Source organism: Pelophylax lessonae (genome assembly GCF_965119305.1).
Source record: "Pelophylax lessonae genome assembly, chromosome: 3".
Lineage (NCBI taxonomy): Eukaryota > Metazoa > Chordata > Amphibia > Anura > Ranidae > Pelophylax > Pelophylax lessonae.
Genome location: NC_138770.1, coordinates 601,957,059 through 601,974,318, shown reverse-complemented (window position 1 = coordinate 601,974,318; position 17,260 = coordinate 601,957,059). Strand labels below are relative to the sequence as shown.

General features: G+C 41.5%; 1 protein-coding gene across 2 annotated transcripts in view; it reads left to right on the top strand.

The window, feature by feature from the left end:
* The window catches only part of XDH (xanthine dehydrogenase), an 897,187-nt gene that overhangs the window by 146,362 nt on the left and 733,565 nt on the right, over window positions 1–17,260 (top strand). The window contains exons 30-35 of one of the 2 annotated variants that reach the window (XM_082252549.1): window positions 485–559; window positions 7,081–7,133; window positions 8,277–8,391; window positions 10,172–10,237; window positions 10,347–10,535; window positions 13,411–13,578. In XM_082252549.1, coding sequence (XP_082108675.1) covers window positions 485–559; window positions 7,081–7,133; window positions 8,277–8,391; window positions 10,172–10,237; window positions 10,347–10,535; window positions 13,411–13,578 — 666 coding nt within the window. The remainder of the gene's footprint in view (window positions 1–484; window positions 560–7,080; window positions 7,134–8,276; window positions 8,392–10,171; window positions 10,238–10,346; window positions 10,536–13,410; window positions 13,579–17,260) is intronic. The other variant, XM_082252550.1, reaches the window with a different exon arrangement.

Genomic DNA, 17,260 nt, shown 5'->3' with positions numbered 1-17,260 from the left:
TTGCCCTACCTGTGAGAAATGTGGGGAAAAAAGTCACCTGCCTTTTTAGAAAATTGCGTGCACTGAACCACATACAACCCTCTTTCTCTGAGCACAGAGCTCCATGGACATGCTCCAGCCTGTTACTAGACAGTAAAAGGAGAAGCAGCACAGTGATGAGATCATCTCTTTGTCACCCTGCTCTTTCCCCCTGTCAGCATGCTTCATGTCAGCACATGAACTAACTGGTTCTTTAAACTGCAAGAGTCTGATACCAGGTCACACTTTCACTGCTTGCATATAAAAAATAAATGTAATTATGTATTAATGATTACAGCACTGCTTTAACCTGTGGCTTTATTATCTGCCCAGAATTCAGCATTGCATTGATACTCCTTTGTACTTTTTTTCATGTCTATTTGTTTTAGGCTGTCATTGACGTTTGGTGGCCTATTTAATTCCAATCATGGTTAGTTGTGGTGTAACAATTTCTCTTGTTCTATAGAAAGCTTGTCAGACATTACTGCAGAGGCTGGAACCCTACAAGAAATCCAACCCAAATGGCCCCTGGGAAAGCTGGGTATGTATGTTATTCAATGCATGTTTATCATGGCTGCTAAGCATCTTCTACTCTTGCCTGGCAGCATTGGGGTCCTAGGTTTGATTCCTACCAGAGATCTGTCTGCATAAAGCCTTCTGTGGTTTGTGAAGATTTATATCGGGTACTCTGGTTCGATCCCCAAGTCTAAAAATTAACTGGTATGTTTATCAGCTTTTACCCAAAACTGGCCTTGATGCATAGGCATAGATGATTGTCCATGCTAGGAAAGTTAGATTGTAAACCAGGCCATGGGAATTAAGGGATAATGTATCATGTAGCAATCCTATGACTATGGGTTCTTTTGGCAGACCAATATTGGGTGAGGTTTAGTTTGCCAGGTTTTTAAATCTTGTCTAATCACTGTTGTTTTTCCTGATATAAACCATCACTAGGAGATATACCTAACCACACTCCCTCCTTTTCAGTCACTTGGTGACCCTGCATATTTATGTCTAAATGTATGGTCATAGACGTACCCTGACAGTATATTCATAATTGCTCATATAACCAACCTTTAAGGTCCATAGGACACCTTAAGCCCCTTTAGTATCAAGGAGTCAGAGGTTTGATGCTGTCTGTAAAATACTTAAACACTCCTTTAAAGTGGTTAAAACCTCTGAAATGAAAAATAAACAAAGCAAATCCTTCTATAGTGTGTACCTTGCCTTGATCCAAAGCACTTTGTGGGATTTCTCTCTTCTTTCTCCTTCCTCTGCTATCTGAGTCACGTCTGACAGTCTATGCCAGTGGTGGCGAACCTTGGCACCCCAGATGTTTTGGAACTACATTTCCCATGATGCTCAACTACCCTGTAGAGTGCATATACATCATGGGAAATTAAGTTCCTAAACATCTTGGGTGCCTAGGTTCGCCACCACTGGTATATGCCAACACCAAGCAATCCTTGGGAACCTGCAATCTCCTAGCATACAGCAGGTGATTGACACAGGATAAAATTATTGACTCTACAGATTAATAACCACATGTCACCCTCGTCATCCTCGTGTGCAGCCTAGAATGCTACTGCTAATATCTATACTTTGAGCTGGCTGACTCCCTGTCATCCTCGTCTCTGTTTACCCAGTGATGCCTACAGCCTCACATTGATTACAGCTGCTTGGTCCCAGGTGTTCCCTATCCATGCTATTTCATGGTAACGTCTATGTAAGTGTGCTGCTTATTTTAATAAAGTGTTTTTTATTTGATACTGACCTCAGCATCCTGCTATTCATTTTCTTTAACCACATGTAGTAGCTTATCATATCACCCTTAGCTGGGTTGATTTTACATCATAGCCCACAGAATTCACCACATTGTTGGCCACACGGGGGCGACATTGTCTACATGTGGTCTGGACTTCTGCATATCCATGAGAAGATCACTTAATAGACTTTAAAAACATCTAATTTCAAATCAGTCCGGGGGCATACCTTACCAAAGGATCCCCATTAACCACTTTAGCTCCGGAAGGTTTTTTCCCCTTTCCTGACCAGGCCATTTCTTGCTATACTGCGTTACTTTAACTGACACAGTCGTTTGACACTATACCCAAAAAAAATTGATGTCCTTTTTTCCCCACAAATAGAGCTTTCTTTTGGTGGCATTTTTTACTTTCTGCTATAAAACATATCCAATAAAAAATGTAAAAGATTTAATTTTTTCATAAATTTAGGTCAATATATATTCTGCTTTGTGTTTTTGGTAAAAAAAAATCCCTATAAGCGTATATTGATTGGTTTGCGCACAGGTTTTTGCGTCTAGAAACTACGGGATATATTTATGGACTTTTTATTTATTTTCTTTTTTTTTAACTAGTAATGGCGCGATCAGCAATTTTTAGCGGGACTGCGACGTTGTGGCAGACAAATCTGACACGGGAGTGACACTTTTTGGAGGCCAGTAACACTAATACAGTGATCAGTGCTGAAAAAAATGCACGGTCACTGTACAAATTACACTGGCTGGGAAGGGGTTAATATCAGGGGCAATCAAAGGGCTAAATGTGTTCCCTGTGAGTGATTACTGTGTGGGGGATGGTTGCTCCACTGTAGGAACACAGAGACCTGTGTTCCTGCTTAGCAGAAACACAGGATCTCCATCTTTCCCTCTGAGAGAACGCCAATCTGCCTTGTTTACATAAGCAGATCGCCGCTTTGCCTCTCTCCGAACGATTGCCGGGTTTCCGGCAGATCTGAGCCACTGGACGGATGGAGAACATCCATACATCTGTTTTCAGCAGATCTTATCAGATCAGCTACCAGGCGGATGTTAGTAGATCCTCCCCCCCCCATAGAGGAGAATGGGTGGCCCGATCCGGTCTGCCTAAAAAACAGACAGGCAGACCCAATTGATCGGATCATGTGAAAGGAGCCTAAATCTCCCTTGCCTCTGAAGCCCAATCCACATTGGGATCGAGCTTCAGAGGCTAATGGCAGGCAGTGAGAAAGCAATGTGACACCTCCTCACTGCCAGCTTTAACCCCATTTTACCAACAAACGCACTGCAACCACATGCATTGGGCAAGGTTGCGGGGAGTTTGCGGCACTTCCCCTTGACGTGAATGTGTAGTGTTCGGCGGAAGACATTGCTACAAGTTGGGTCAAGTTTGCTTCGGGTGCAAAGCATCGTGACATCAGCACCCTGTCCACTGCCTATTAGGTGAAAGCAAAGCTCTACCCAAAAGGGGAAGCTCTGCTTGTTTACACCCTCCCCCTCTCCACTGCCACATTTGGCACTTTTTGGGGGGAAAGGGGAGGGGGGGCAGGTACCTGGTTTTGACAGGTATCTGCTCCCACTTCCAGGGTACCCACTCCCACTTTCGGGTAAGATCGCCTTGGCAATCTACAAAGCTGTTTGGCCATTCCTCCTTTCACCTGCAGCCCTCTGAGACATGTGCAGAAGAATCTGGGACCATTCACAAAGCGCAGCGTGACTCACTCATGCGCCGGAGGAAACCGCCTGTGAAGCCAGAAGGCTTCACTGCCGGTTTTCCTTAGTGAATATGCCGGCACCTACATCCAGAGCCGATTGAAGAATTGGTTCGGATGCTAACATCACTGGATCCTTGGACAGGTAAGTGTCCTTGTATGAAAAGTCAGCAGCTACAGTATTTTTGGGGGGAAGTTTGAATCTGAAAGCTGTAAGTGAAAAATGAAAACCTCCAGAATTTTAGAAACATTTTTGCATACGTTCGATTTTCACTATTTCACAAAAAGGTGCAATTTAAAAGTTACAAATATTTGTTATTTATTAACTCAATACAGGTTAAGGTTTTATAATTGGTAGGAATTTTGTAAACTTTGCTGTATTTTTATCTGCCAATAATGATTTTTGTGTATTTTTAGTAAAAATATGGTTTTGATAAACATTTGCACAAATATTGTGGGGTCTTTAAATCAGTAGCACCTTCTTTTTATTCTACTGGTCCTGTGCTTTCAGAAAATCTATGATTTGGGGAATATTTTACAAACTCTGAAAGCTATAAGTGAAAAATAAAAAGGCAATGGGAAAATTGCAAAAATGGTCCGGCCAGTTAAGTTTAAAAGTGGAGCTCAGGGCCTGGCAGCGAAAGGGTTAATGTAGCATTTATTTCCTGTAATCCATCTGCTTTTAGCTCAGGCATGCAGGCAAGAGGTTGCAATTAGCTGAGAAATCCCCTCCTCCCCTCCTAAAGACTCCTGGGAAGTAACTGAAGAAATGTAAGAAAAAAAGTAAAATAAGTAAATATGAGGTGCTTTCCTATTTACTAATGTTAGCAGCAAAAGCATTAAAATAGTCAATGTTGATTGAGAGAGCACAGTTTTGCTTTAAGGAATGCTGTGTACAGTGTGTGCTTTAGATGGCTGTAGAGAAGGGAGGTTACAACTTATGTAGCAGGATTTGTTTCATCTCTGTCTATCACCTGAGGGCAGTCACTTCAATGGGTATATGTAAGGGTTTAAAACCCCTTTTCAATAACTAAATAGATTTAGCAGCCTTCCTTACATCAATATTTTCTAGTTCCATTTTTTTAGCATGAGCTTTTGAAATTTTGGTCTGTTTAGTTTTGGCCTAAACAATGTCCCCATTGTCTCTCTGGAGGTCACGGGATGCCACCCTGAAGTGCGCACTCTGAACTGGTCCTGCATTTCACATGCTTTGCTCTGGCACTATGCCCATGGGATACATGTGTATTAGAGACATTTTTGCTTAGGGGGCACATTTGCATTATGGGCAGCACACGAGGAATCGTGGGTCATGTAAGCCCGATCTCTGATGTGCTCAGTGGGCATTCCCAAATAGAAGTTCTGTGAAGGCTGAAGAAAGGGACACAGGAAAGAAAAATTGAGTACTGATAAAGTAAAAGTTCAGGGCACAATAAAGGAAAATAACCCAATATTAAATACTAGTTGCATGGAACCTAACATAAAGAGAAATGTTAACTGAAGGTTTAATACAACTAGTCATTTTTTTCTGGCTAATGTTGCCCTCTGCTGGACAATCTGTATATTGTTTATTAATCAAGCCACCTGTAGGGAATGTGAGTACAGTGAATCCGAAAAGTATTTACAGCCGCTTCACAGCCTTTGCCCAGTACTTTGTTGAAGCACCTTTGGCACCAATTACAGTCTCAAATCTTTATGAGTATGATGCTACAAGCTTGGCACACCTGTTTTTGGGCAGTTTCTCCCCCCCATTCTTCTTTGCAGGACCTCTCAAGTTCCATCAGGTTGGATGGGGTGCGTCTGTGCACAAGCCATTTTTTTCAGATCTCTCCAGAGATGTCAATCACATTAAAGTCTGGGCTCTGACTGGGCCACTCAAGGACATTCACAGAGTTGTCCCGTAGCCACTCCTTTGTTATCTTGCCTGTGTGCTTAGGGTCGTTGTGCTGTTGGAAGATGAACCTTTGCCCAAGTCTGAGGTCCAAAACTCTCTGGAGCAGGTTTTCATCAAGGATGTCTCTGTACATTGCTGTATTCATCTTTTCCTTGATCCTGACTAGTCCCCTAGTTCCTGCCGCTGAAAAACATCCCCACAGCATGATGCTGTCACCACCATGCTTCACTGTGGGGATGCTATTGGCCAGGTGATGAGTGGTTCCTGGTTTCCTCAAGACATGACACTTGCCATTCACTCCAAAGAGTTCAATCTTTGTTTCATCAGACCAGAGAATTTTGTTTCTCATGGTCCAAGAGTCCTTCGGGTGCCTTTTGGCAAACTCCAGATGTACTGTCATTTGCCTTTTACATACAGACCTGATTGATGGAGTGCTGCAGAAATAGTTGTTCTTCTGGAAGGTTCTTCTCTCTCCACAGAGAAAGGCTGGAGCTCTGTCAGAGTGACCGTGGGGTTCTTGGTCACCTCCCTGACTAAGGCCCTTCTCCCCTGATCGCTTAGTTTGGCCAGGCAGCCCGCTCTAGGAAGAGTGCTGGTGGTTTCAAAATTCTTCCATTTACAGATCATGGAGGCCACTGTGCTCATTGGGACCTTCAATGCTGCAGAAATGTTTCTGCCCCCTTCCCTTGATCTGTGCCTCAATACAATGTTGTCTTGGAGGTCTACAGATAATCCACTGGACTTCATGGCTTGGTCTGTGCTCTGACATGCTCTGTTAACTGTGGGACCTTATATAGACAGGTGTGTGCCTTTCCAAATCATGTACAATCAACTGAATTTACCACAGGTGGACTTTAATCAATTTGTAGAAAGATCTCGAGGATGATCAGTGGAAACTGGATGCACCTGAGCTCAATTTTGAGTGTCATAGCAAAGGCTGTGAATACTTTCTGTATGTACATGTGATCTTTAAAGAGGTTGTAAACCCATTCAAATTTTTTTTTCTTTCAACCTGAAAAGAAACACATAATGAGCTAGTATGCATCGCATACTAGCTCATTATGAAATACTTGAAATACTTACCTTAGAACGAGCCCCCGCCGTGCCGCCCGCTTACCTGTATGATGGGCGACATGATCAGTCGCCTGTCTTCCGGGATCGCGGCATCCGGCCGTCTGATTGGCCGGAGCCACGGTGATGTCACTCCCGCGCACGCGGGAGCTGACGGTCACGGCACGGGCCTCTGAAGGAACGGCACCAGCGGCCGTTCCTTCAGAGCGCATGCGCCAGTGACGTCACTGGCTGCATGTAAGGTAAATATCTCCTAAACGGTACATGTTTAGGAGATAGTTACAGTACCTATAGGTAAGCCTTATCATAGACTTACCTATAGGTACAAGTGTCAGAGGAGGGTTTACTTCCACTTTAAGGTTTTTTTTGTTTTTAAAAAAATTTGCAAAGATTTCAAAGAAATTTCTTTCATGTTGTCCTTATGGGGAATTGTTTGAAGAGTTTTGAGGAAAATAATGAATGTAACCAATTGTGGAATAAGGCTGCAACATAACAAAATGTAGAAAAATTGAAGAGCTGTGAATACTTTCCAGATGCACTGTATATTTGCATCTTATTTCAGAGTTATAGGCATGGCATATGGGTGATTCATCAATTTTTCTCTGTCCCAGATAAAAGCGGCTTATGAGGACCGGGTGAGCCTCTCTGTCACAGGATTCTACAAGTATGTCAAACACCTGTTAACATTTGATTTAGCTCTGTCACATTTTTGTATATTATTACATATTATAGTTCCATTGCAGTCTGTGGTTTTCCATAATTGTTTGTAACAGCCACTACAACTAGCAACAGTATCAACTTTGCCTAGGCTAATGTCATCAGTCTGCTGCAGGCAGGAGTAAGCATTTCCTTAGTCTCCTCTCCCCATTTGTTTAGACTGCTAGGTCAGAGGCTGATCTGTGTGCAGACATTTGTGAACATATCTGAGCCAAGATTTCAGTCCAGTAAGTAGATGCTGACCCAAGATGATCCCTGAACAAAGATGGTTCTGTCCTTCTTTAGAGAGAGCCATATTTATGCATTGTCAGATAATTTACTGTAATCAGTAATGTATACACTGGTATGTGTTACACTTATCTTTTGCCAGGTCCACTTTAGATTTGAACATTTTTAGAGAAAGATATACTGTATATTATTACAGGTACTTATATAGTGCCGTCAATTTTTCGCAGCCCTTTACACATATCTATTGTACAATCACATCAGTCCCTGCCCTCAAGGAGCTTACAATCTAATGTCCCTAAATCACAATCCTGCTTATACATACTAGGGCCAATTTAGATAGGATCCAATTAACCTACCGGCATGTCTTTGGAGCGTGGGAGGAAACCAGGGTACCCAGAAGAAAGCCAAGCAGGCAGGGGGAGAACATGCAAATTCTATGCAGATAGTGTTGTGGTTGGGAAATAAACCAACGAACCTAGTGCTGCTTAAGCAGAAGTGCTAACCACTTAGCCACTCTGCTGCCCTGGTCTATCTATCTTTCTACTCCTCTTGAGGGAAGAGCTCTGTATCCCCGAAATATGCTGGATGTTTTGTTTTGTCTTGTTGTGAATGAACACTATTAATAAAAGATGTTTTGGTTCCTTGTTGTGGCGCTCTTACAGCATTAAAAACTTGACAGATGGGTGTAACCACTCCTCAATTTATCCAAACTAAATAAACTTGCTTTGACACACATTTTATAAGTTTGGTTATTATATTTTTATATTTACAGTGAAAAAACTTATTAATTATCAATTTATAAACTTGCTCATTTAAAAAATGTGGACTGAATAGATTTTAATTTGCCTTTTGTTCATTTCAGGACTGAAGGAATCGGTTATGACCCCATAAATTATAAGGGCAACCCCAGCAACTACTTCAGCTATGGAGTAGCATGTTCTGAAGTTGAGATTGACTGTTTAACTGGTGACCACAAGGTATCAACACCCAAATTGTTACTTATGGAAGTTTCTCCTGAGTTTACTTGACACTAGGCTCCAGCAGTTTTTGGCAGTTGGGTGACATATTACCACTAAAAATACCATAGACGATTTGTAGATTAGCCACTAGTGGGGGTACTCTTTGGTTCAGTGCAAATAAGGGATCCACCGTTATCAGTTTTTCGTTGCCGATATCAATATTTTGGCCATCGCATATCGGTATCGGCCGATATGGGCCAATATTTTGTTCTTCCTATGTCTGGGTCCGAGACTAGTCTTCTCCTCCTCCAACCATTAGGTGGTGATGCTCATGTAAGGGTAAAATGATGTCACATAGCATAATTCCGTTTACAAATGTTCTTGAATATGCCACTCACATATGTACAAATTAAAGATATACAGTAAGCAATTCCACATTAGCATATCTGCTGGCAGATCGGTATCTCTCACCCACTTGCCGTAAGTGATACCCAGGTAATACCGCTCCATTCGGCATCCACTCAATACTGCTCTGTCTCTCACCCGCTCCATCTCCCACCCACCCGATACTGATCCGTCTCTCACCCACTTGCCATAAGTGACACCCGGGTGATACCGCACCGCTCGGCATACGATCTCGGAGGTTACGTGCGTGGTCCCACCCGGCGTGACCACGTGGCCTCCGAGATCGTCATCGTATGCCAGACGGAGTGGTATCACCCGGGTATCACCTACGACAAGTGGGTGAGAGATACCGATCTGCCAGAAGATCTGCTAATATGGAATTGCTTATATATTTAATTTGTAGATATGTGAGTGGCATATTCAATAACATTTGTAAACGGAATTATGCTATGTGACATAATTTTACCCTTACATGAGCAATATTTGGAATATCGGCAATATCGGCCAGTCTCAGGTCCGATACAGATATATCGGCAAATATCGGCCCTCGATATATCGGCCTTGCCGATAATCGGTCAATCCCTAGTGCAAATAGCGTCTCTATCTCTTTTTCTATCTCAACAACTGTAGAGATAAGGTATTAGCCACACAGGTACTCAAATTCTTTAAATGGGTCGGCTGTTTTCCAAAAGTGGATAAGTGGTGGATGACTTGGCAAAGTGGAACAGTATAGGGTAAGCAATGCACAGTACTTCTAATCATGAAGCAGAAAATTCATATATAACTAGCAAACATGGTACATTCATAGTTACAAACAATACAAAAAAGCAAGGTAAATTTAATATTAACTCCCATTAATAAGCCTAACTCCATGTTTCAGGATCCCCCCCCTAATCCCCCCCCCCCCATGTCCTAGTGGCCCTGCCTCTTCCTACTTCTTCCAGTTGTGTTGAATCTGTGACACGCTGAGCCCTCTTCTGTTCTAAAGAAGTGGTGGGTGGTCCTCAATGATACACAGTCTCTGTGCAGAGGTGGCCATCTTAGTAGAGGCAGGGTTTTGCTTCCTCATGTCAGGGCCTCCAACAAAGATAACTGTGAGCAGCACGTGGTGACATCACCAGATCTCCTTTTAGATCTCCTGAGACTAGCAATTGTAAGAAGCAGTATAGTGTCTGAGATCTCACACTGCGGATATACAGCTATGAAGCTACAAAACAGGAGTGCCAAGGCACACTTACATACCAGGAAGTGCAATGCTGTTTTTCAAGACAAAAAGTAGATTTTTCCAGGTACTGCATAGGCACAATTAACATTTCTAAATGTTCCTTATAAAAGAAAAAAAATCTTCAGTTTTTGAGTTTAGGTCCACATTAATATTCCAATCTTTTTACAGAACCTGCGCACAGATATAGTAATGGATGTTGGCACCAGTCTTAACCCTGCAATAGACATAGGACAGGTGAGTAACTCAGAACTGATAGTTGTTGCTGATTAAGCTATCCCTACAACTAAACCTACCTGGTCACTATGGCGGCACCAAACTGGAAGTTATCTATATGTCCATACAGGTTGAAGGAGCTTTTGTACAAGGCATTGGCCTGTTCACCATGGAAGAGCTGAAGTATTCTCCAGAGGGCAACCTATATACACGAGGCCCTGGGATGTACAAAATTCCAGCTTTTGGCGACATCCCAGCAGAATTCAATGTATCTCTTCTACGTGATTGTCCGAACAGCAAAGCTATCTACTCCTCCAAGGTATGACATTTTTTGAAGAATCATCAACCTTTAGAATAACATCTCTGACTTGGCAATTGGCAGTGTAATGCAGTAAGGAAAGGAACTTACTCTGAAAATAACAAACCTTTTTTTTTATTTTTTTTTTTTTTATCTGGCATAGACATTTTCCTCAACATATTTTAAAGTACATTGGTGGATTGTGATCAGTCACTGCCCCATGCAAAGATGGTGAAAGGTTACAGACTAAGGCCTGGTTCACAACATTGCCGGCATTTGCAGGTATTGCAGCGATTCTCTTGCCCACAACTAACCACACGGGGCTGCCATTCATTCTCAATGGCACCCCCGCGCTTCTCAAACCACAGTGCATTTTTTGCACCATGTGATTTCCTAGCCACTGCATTTCCAAAATGGCGCATGAACCTTTTTATAATGGGAAACCAGGCATAGCAGCTCATTCAAATCAATGGGTTGCCATGCCCGTGCAAACTTGCCACAGGCCTGCTTCAAACTATTGCAGGTTTGCGGCCCACATTGGCGTGGACATAGCAGCCCATTAATTTGAATGGGCTGCCTTACCTGCATTGCTCACAGAAAAAAGGCTCATCCACCATTTTGGAAATGCAGGAGCTGAGGTTTGATGGGGGTCCCATTAAGAATGGGTGGGTGTTTTTAAACCGCAGCACATTTTGACTGAAGGTGGATGCAGGTGTGGGAATCGCTGCAATTTACCATAGTGTGAACCAGGCCTTAATGTCAACTTGGTGGAATGTCAGTCCACAATCCCAGTATTGCAAGGATAAACACTCAACCAATTTAACAGTGTACCCTTTGTTTACACATGAACAGGCCCTTGAAGATTTTCTATTTTAAATTATGCTGCTTCCATGGAAGAAAATTTATAGTAATATACAGTGAATCTGGAAAGTATTCACTGCGCTTCTCTTTTTCCACATTTTGTTATGTTTCAGCTTTATTCCAAAATAGATTAAATTCATTATTTTGCTCAACATTCTACAAACATCCCATAATGACATCATGAAAAAAGATTGTTTGAAATCTTTTCAAATTTATTAAAAATAAAAGACGAAAAAAATCCCATGTACATTGGCCTTTGCCCAATGCTTTGTTGAAGCACCTTTGGCACCAATTGCAGCTTCAAGTCCTTTTGAGTATGATGCTACAAGCATGGCACACCTATTTTGGGCAGTTTCTCCCATTCTTCTTTGCAGGACCTCTCAAGCTCCATCAGTTTGGATGGAGAGTGTAAGTGCACAGCCATTTTCAGATCTCCCAAGAGATATTTAATCAGGTTCAAGTCTGGGCCCTGGCTGGGGCACTCAAGGATATTCACAGAGTTGTCCCATAGGTACTCCTTTGTTATCTTGGCTGTGTGCTTAGGGGCATTGTCCTGTTAGAAGATGAATCTTTGCCCCAGTCTGAGGTCCAAAGAGGTCTGGAGCAAGTTTTCATAAAACATGTCTCTGTACATTGCTGCATTCATTTTTCCTTCAATCATGACTAGTCGCCCAGTTCCTGCCACTGAAAAACATCCCCACAGCATGATGCTGCCACCGCCATACTTCACTGTAGGGATGGTATTAGCCGGGGTATGAGCGGTGCCTGGTTTCCTCCAAACATGATGCTTGCCATTCAGGCCAAAAAGTTCAATCTTTGTTTCATCAGACCAGAGAATTTTGTTTCTCATGGTCTAAGAGTCCTTTGGGTGCCTTTTGGCAAACTCCAGCCGAGCTGCCATGTGCCTTTTACTGAGGAGTGGCTTTCGTCGGGCCACTCTACCATACAGGCCTGATTGGTGGAGTGCTGCAGAGATGGTTGTTGTTCTAGAAGTTTCTCCTCTGTCCACAGAGAAACGCTGGAGCTCTGTCAGAGTGACCATCTGGTTCTTGGTCACCTCCCTGACTAAGGCCCTTCTCCCCCGAACACTTAGTTTGGCTGGGCAGCCTACTCTAGCAAAAGTCCTGGTGGTTCTAAACTTCTCCCATTTAGGGTGATTGAGGCCACTCTGCCTTTTGGGACCTTCAATGCTGCAGACATTTTTCTGTACCCTTCCCCAGATCTGTGCCTTCATACAATCCTGTCTCGGAGGTCTACAGACAATTGCTTGGATTTAATGGCTTAGTTTTAACTCCGATAAGGCCTGGTAACTTTGGGACCTTATATAGACAGGTGTGTCCCTTTCCAATTATGTCCAATCAACTGAGTTTACCACAGGGGGACTCCAATCAAGTTGTAGTAACATCTCAAAGATGATCAGTGGAATCAGGATGCACCTGAGCTTAATTTTGAGTATCATGGCAAACGCTGTGAATACTTATGTACAGTACATGTGATTTTCCGTTTTTTATTTTTAATAAATTTGCAAAGATTTCAAACAAACTTATTTCACATTGTCATTATGGGATATTGTTTGAAGAATGTTAAGAAAAATAATGAATGTATTCCATTTTGGAACACGGCTGTAACATAACCAAATCTGGAAAAAGTGAAGTGCTGTGAAAACTTTCCGGATTCACTGTAATGTACTAAAGACACATACAGTATAAGATACATAAACATTTTAACAAGGATTATTCATATTTTTCCCAGTAAACCAGTGTCAGGTCATGTGACTATTGCTCCAGTATTGCCAGCATAGTCTCTAATATTCAGGGAACATTCAAGCAGAGTTGATTTCTTGGCCAGCAGTCTCTCAATACCTTTTGGCAATCACCATGTGACAAATGATGAGGCATTGCTCATGTGACCAGAAACATGGGATGGAGAATTTCCTCTATGAGAGGAGAAGTTACAACACTAAAAATGTATTCTTTAGACCTGCTTTTATTACAGCCTAATGATTGAATTGTTGTGATTTTTGTGTATATTCCAGGCTATTGGGGAGCCTCCTCTTTTCTTGTCAGCCTCCATATTCTATGCCATTAAGGATGCCATCACATCAGCCAGAACAGAATCTGGCATTACTGAGCCATTTCGATTGGACAGTCCAGCCACTCCGGAGAGAATACGAAATGCCTGTGTGGATCAATTCACCAAACTGGTATGAGAGTGTTTACAGCAGATTTATTTACACAATCCCCTAAACAAAAATATGTCACCAGAATCCTTCACTCCCCAAGCCTATTATCTTAACAGATCTGGTGTAGGCATTGTAACTTAAAGTGGAGTTCCACTCATTTTTGTGTTTATTAAAAGTCAGTAGCTACAAAAAGTGTAGCTGCTGACTTTTAATAAAAAACACACACTCACTTGTCCACTGGTCCAGCGATGTGGCCGCCCGAAGCCTCGATCCTCTCCCTCTCCTCTCGGCGGTGCCGGCATCTCTAGTGTAGGCACCCAGCTGCGACAGCTTGCAGGTTCACAGTCGGGTGCGCACTGCGCATGTGCGAGTAGCGCTGCACGTTGTGAATGGCCGGGAATCTTCTGGGACCTCTGACGTGTCCCAGAAGATTGCAGGGAGGGAGGGGGAGGGGGAGAGGGAACTTCCCCTCAAGCCCTCTTGGCGGCCCTAGTGGGAGTGGGTACCTGTCATCTAGGCACCTGCCCCCCCCCTAAAAAAATGACTTGCCAAATGTGGCATGTCAAGGGGTCAAGAGTATTTAAAGCGGAAGTTCCACTTTTGGGTAATATTGGGTATAATAGGGTTTCCATCCGTCTGGATTTCACGGACCACATCAGATCGGATAGCAGTGGGTGTCAGCGGAGATGTCACCGCTGACATCCGTTGCTCCATAGAGGTGCATGGAGCATCCGATCAAGTCCGCCTGAAATAACTGGCAGGCCGACCTGATTGGAAATCCCATGTGAAAGGGGCCTTAGACGGGGACAGTTGGCTTGTAATAGCAGTTCCCTATCCAGCCCTAGATGAGGCCCATGAGTTCAATGGTTGTTGGCATCAACTGATGGTTACCCTCAGAACAGCTTTGACTACTCTATTATGGTGTTCAAAGAAAAGATTCCTCCACCTGTGACTATATTCCAGGTTTGGAAGCATTCCAAAAGCTGAACAGTGTATAGTACCTTGACTGCTGTTGAGCACTGCTTTTAACAGTGGGGTTGATTTACTAAAACTTGTCAGAATGTTTATACTGCTCTGAATATAACAGTGTTTATTTATGCAAAGAAGCAAAGATCTGTAAATTAAGAGAATCTTCACTTATTTCCATAAATCATAAAAATGCAAGATCGTTTTAAGTGACACTAAACTGAAGATAGAGGATACAATTCTGTGCAAAAATATATATATTTATTAAATACTTCAGTGCAAAATAAATGTCAAAAATATAATTGGTGATAAAAACACAGTTTCAATAAAATGCAATAATATATATCACAAAGGTAATATGAGAATAAAATCAAAGAATATTATCTCAGAATAATAAAATGATCATAACCAAAGACTTTTAAATATAAGTGACAGTCTACATAAAAGATGGCAACCAATATGACAGGTTTGACATGTGACTTCTCTCATCCAACAGATATTCAATTTCTATGTTTTAAATACAGTTGCATGGATCAACATTGTTGGACCATGCCTTAAAAAGTCCAGATTGTATTGATAAAATATGTTTCTATTTTCTTAACCTACCATAAAGAATACATCACAACTGAACCCTTTTACTAAAAGCCAGAATCAGCTTAAATCCCAAGATAAAAGAATTAAACCAATCATACTGCAGTTAGAATGATTTAACTTCAAATCTTGATGCTACAGATTAGGTGATGGGTCAGTTAAGTGCATCTAAATAAGGCAGATCAAATATCTATATGAAGAATAGGAACATACTTTACCAGCCAAATTCTATTGTCTGAGAAGTCACGTTGTCTTGGTTATAGGATCAATGGTCTCCCCTGAGTTCAGAACTCCCTCACGATCTTTTCAGTCCTCAGCTCTCCCTCTCTAGCTGACTAGCACTTTTTAAACCCCCCCTGGAGTATGGGCGGGGATCTCATTACCATATAATCTCCACGTCACTAAAAGCATCTAATTACTATAATCAATTATTGGAAATTAAAATTAAACATCCACTAGGGGCAGTGTTGCATTACTTATTAAATTTTTTTTAACATACGTCATAACATACAATGGCCTACTATTAAAAGTGACCTTGTTGACCTGTTGACTAGTGAAAGCCCATTAAATCACTTGTCTGTGTCTTATACTGTCAATTAAGATGTCTGGCCTGTAGGATTTACAACACCTTGAACAGTCCAAAGTAATTCTTATATAAACACTCCTACCACATGCCTTAACATGAAGTAATTCGTTTTTAAGACGCACAAGTCCTTACACATCATAGAAAAGTATACTTATGTATATATATATATTCTATGTCTAATATTATAGAAGTATCAAGTTCACACTTCTATATTAATAAGAATACAATGTATTATCGTTAATATACATCTTACATATGATGATGTTTTCTAAAACTTATTTTCAAATAATCCTTTAAAAGAAATATACTGACTATATTGTTCATTGTTATATACAGATAAGATTACAGGCCAGACTAGCCATGAGTGACTAGTACGATGTCTCACCAATTGATTCTTATCTGACGAGATGTGTCAAAAGGGATCTTATTTACGATTACATAGATATACAAAGATCTCTGTTGAAACCATAGACCCTTTGTAAGCCTGTGAGAGACATTTTGTTTAACAAGTATATATGAACTTTGTTTCACCTTAAAAACAAGATGGACGCCATCCTGTTCAGAATCTCTTATATGCATAATATGAAATATACATGGCTTTTAAATCATTTTTCTTTTTACCTATTATTATTTTAATCAACCCCCAATAACCCCGACATATCCCCCCCTTTCTTCCCAGTAGACAAGTGAGCAACTTAGGCCTATCTGGAAAGAAAGCTTTTTAAGGAGTAGTGGGAAAAAAATGTCTTGTTCTCTTTTTGTAAGAGAATAGTTCATATTGGGAATTGTTCATAACTCTTAAGTACAGCGGTAAAAAAAAAAAATTTGAGAAAAAAAAAATCAGTTCAAAATGTCAGTTCGTAGCGATTTTGCTGGTGTTAGCTATGTCACAAACTGTTCCTTATTAGTCTCTTTGAATTCTGATCCTGGTAAAGAAACACAAATGTTCCTGAAAATCTGCAACATCATCTTGTAAAGTCTTGATGGAGACAGAAGTTAACTGCTGCAATGGCATTGGCAACTACCATTCAAAGTGCAGTAAAACAATGTTTGCATTCAGGAATCTGAGAAATCTGTTTGGACGTTTAACCTTGGATATTGGTTGGATAATGAATGGTTTCAGCATGGTCCAGAGCGTCATACACCTAGACTGAGGTTTGCTCACATGTGCAATGCACCATTCTCACATCTCCTTTAATTGAAAACAGGAGGTAGTGCGATTCCTCTCAATGGATTTCCTCGGATCAAATGCACAAAGATCTGTAGAAACAAATCTTCCTCTCCGTCAACAAGAATCCAGGGGCATCTTGCAACATGATTCCGGAAGAGGGACCCGATTCAATGAGGGGTTCCGTCCTGAGCTATGCTCTAGGGAGAGATGACCCATCCGATCGCTGTGTCTTTGGCAAACATCACCGTCTGTACCAATCAACGACCTGGCATGGAAGGTTAATCTCTTCCTATTGGATGAAACATACAGTATGAATATATATATTCCCCTCAATTGATATTTTTCAGAATCACACAACTATAACGAAACTTTGCATGTAAAGATCTGTT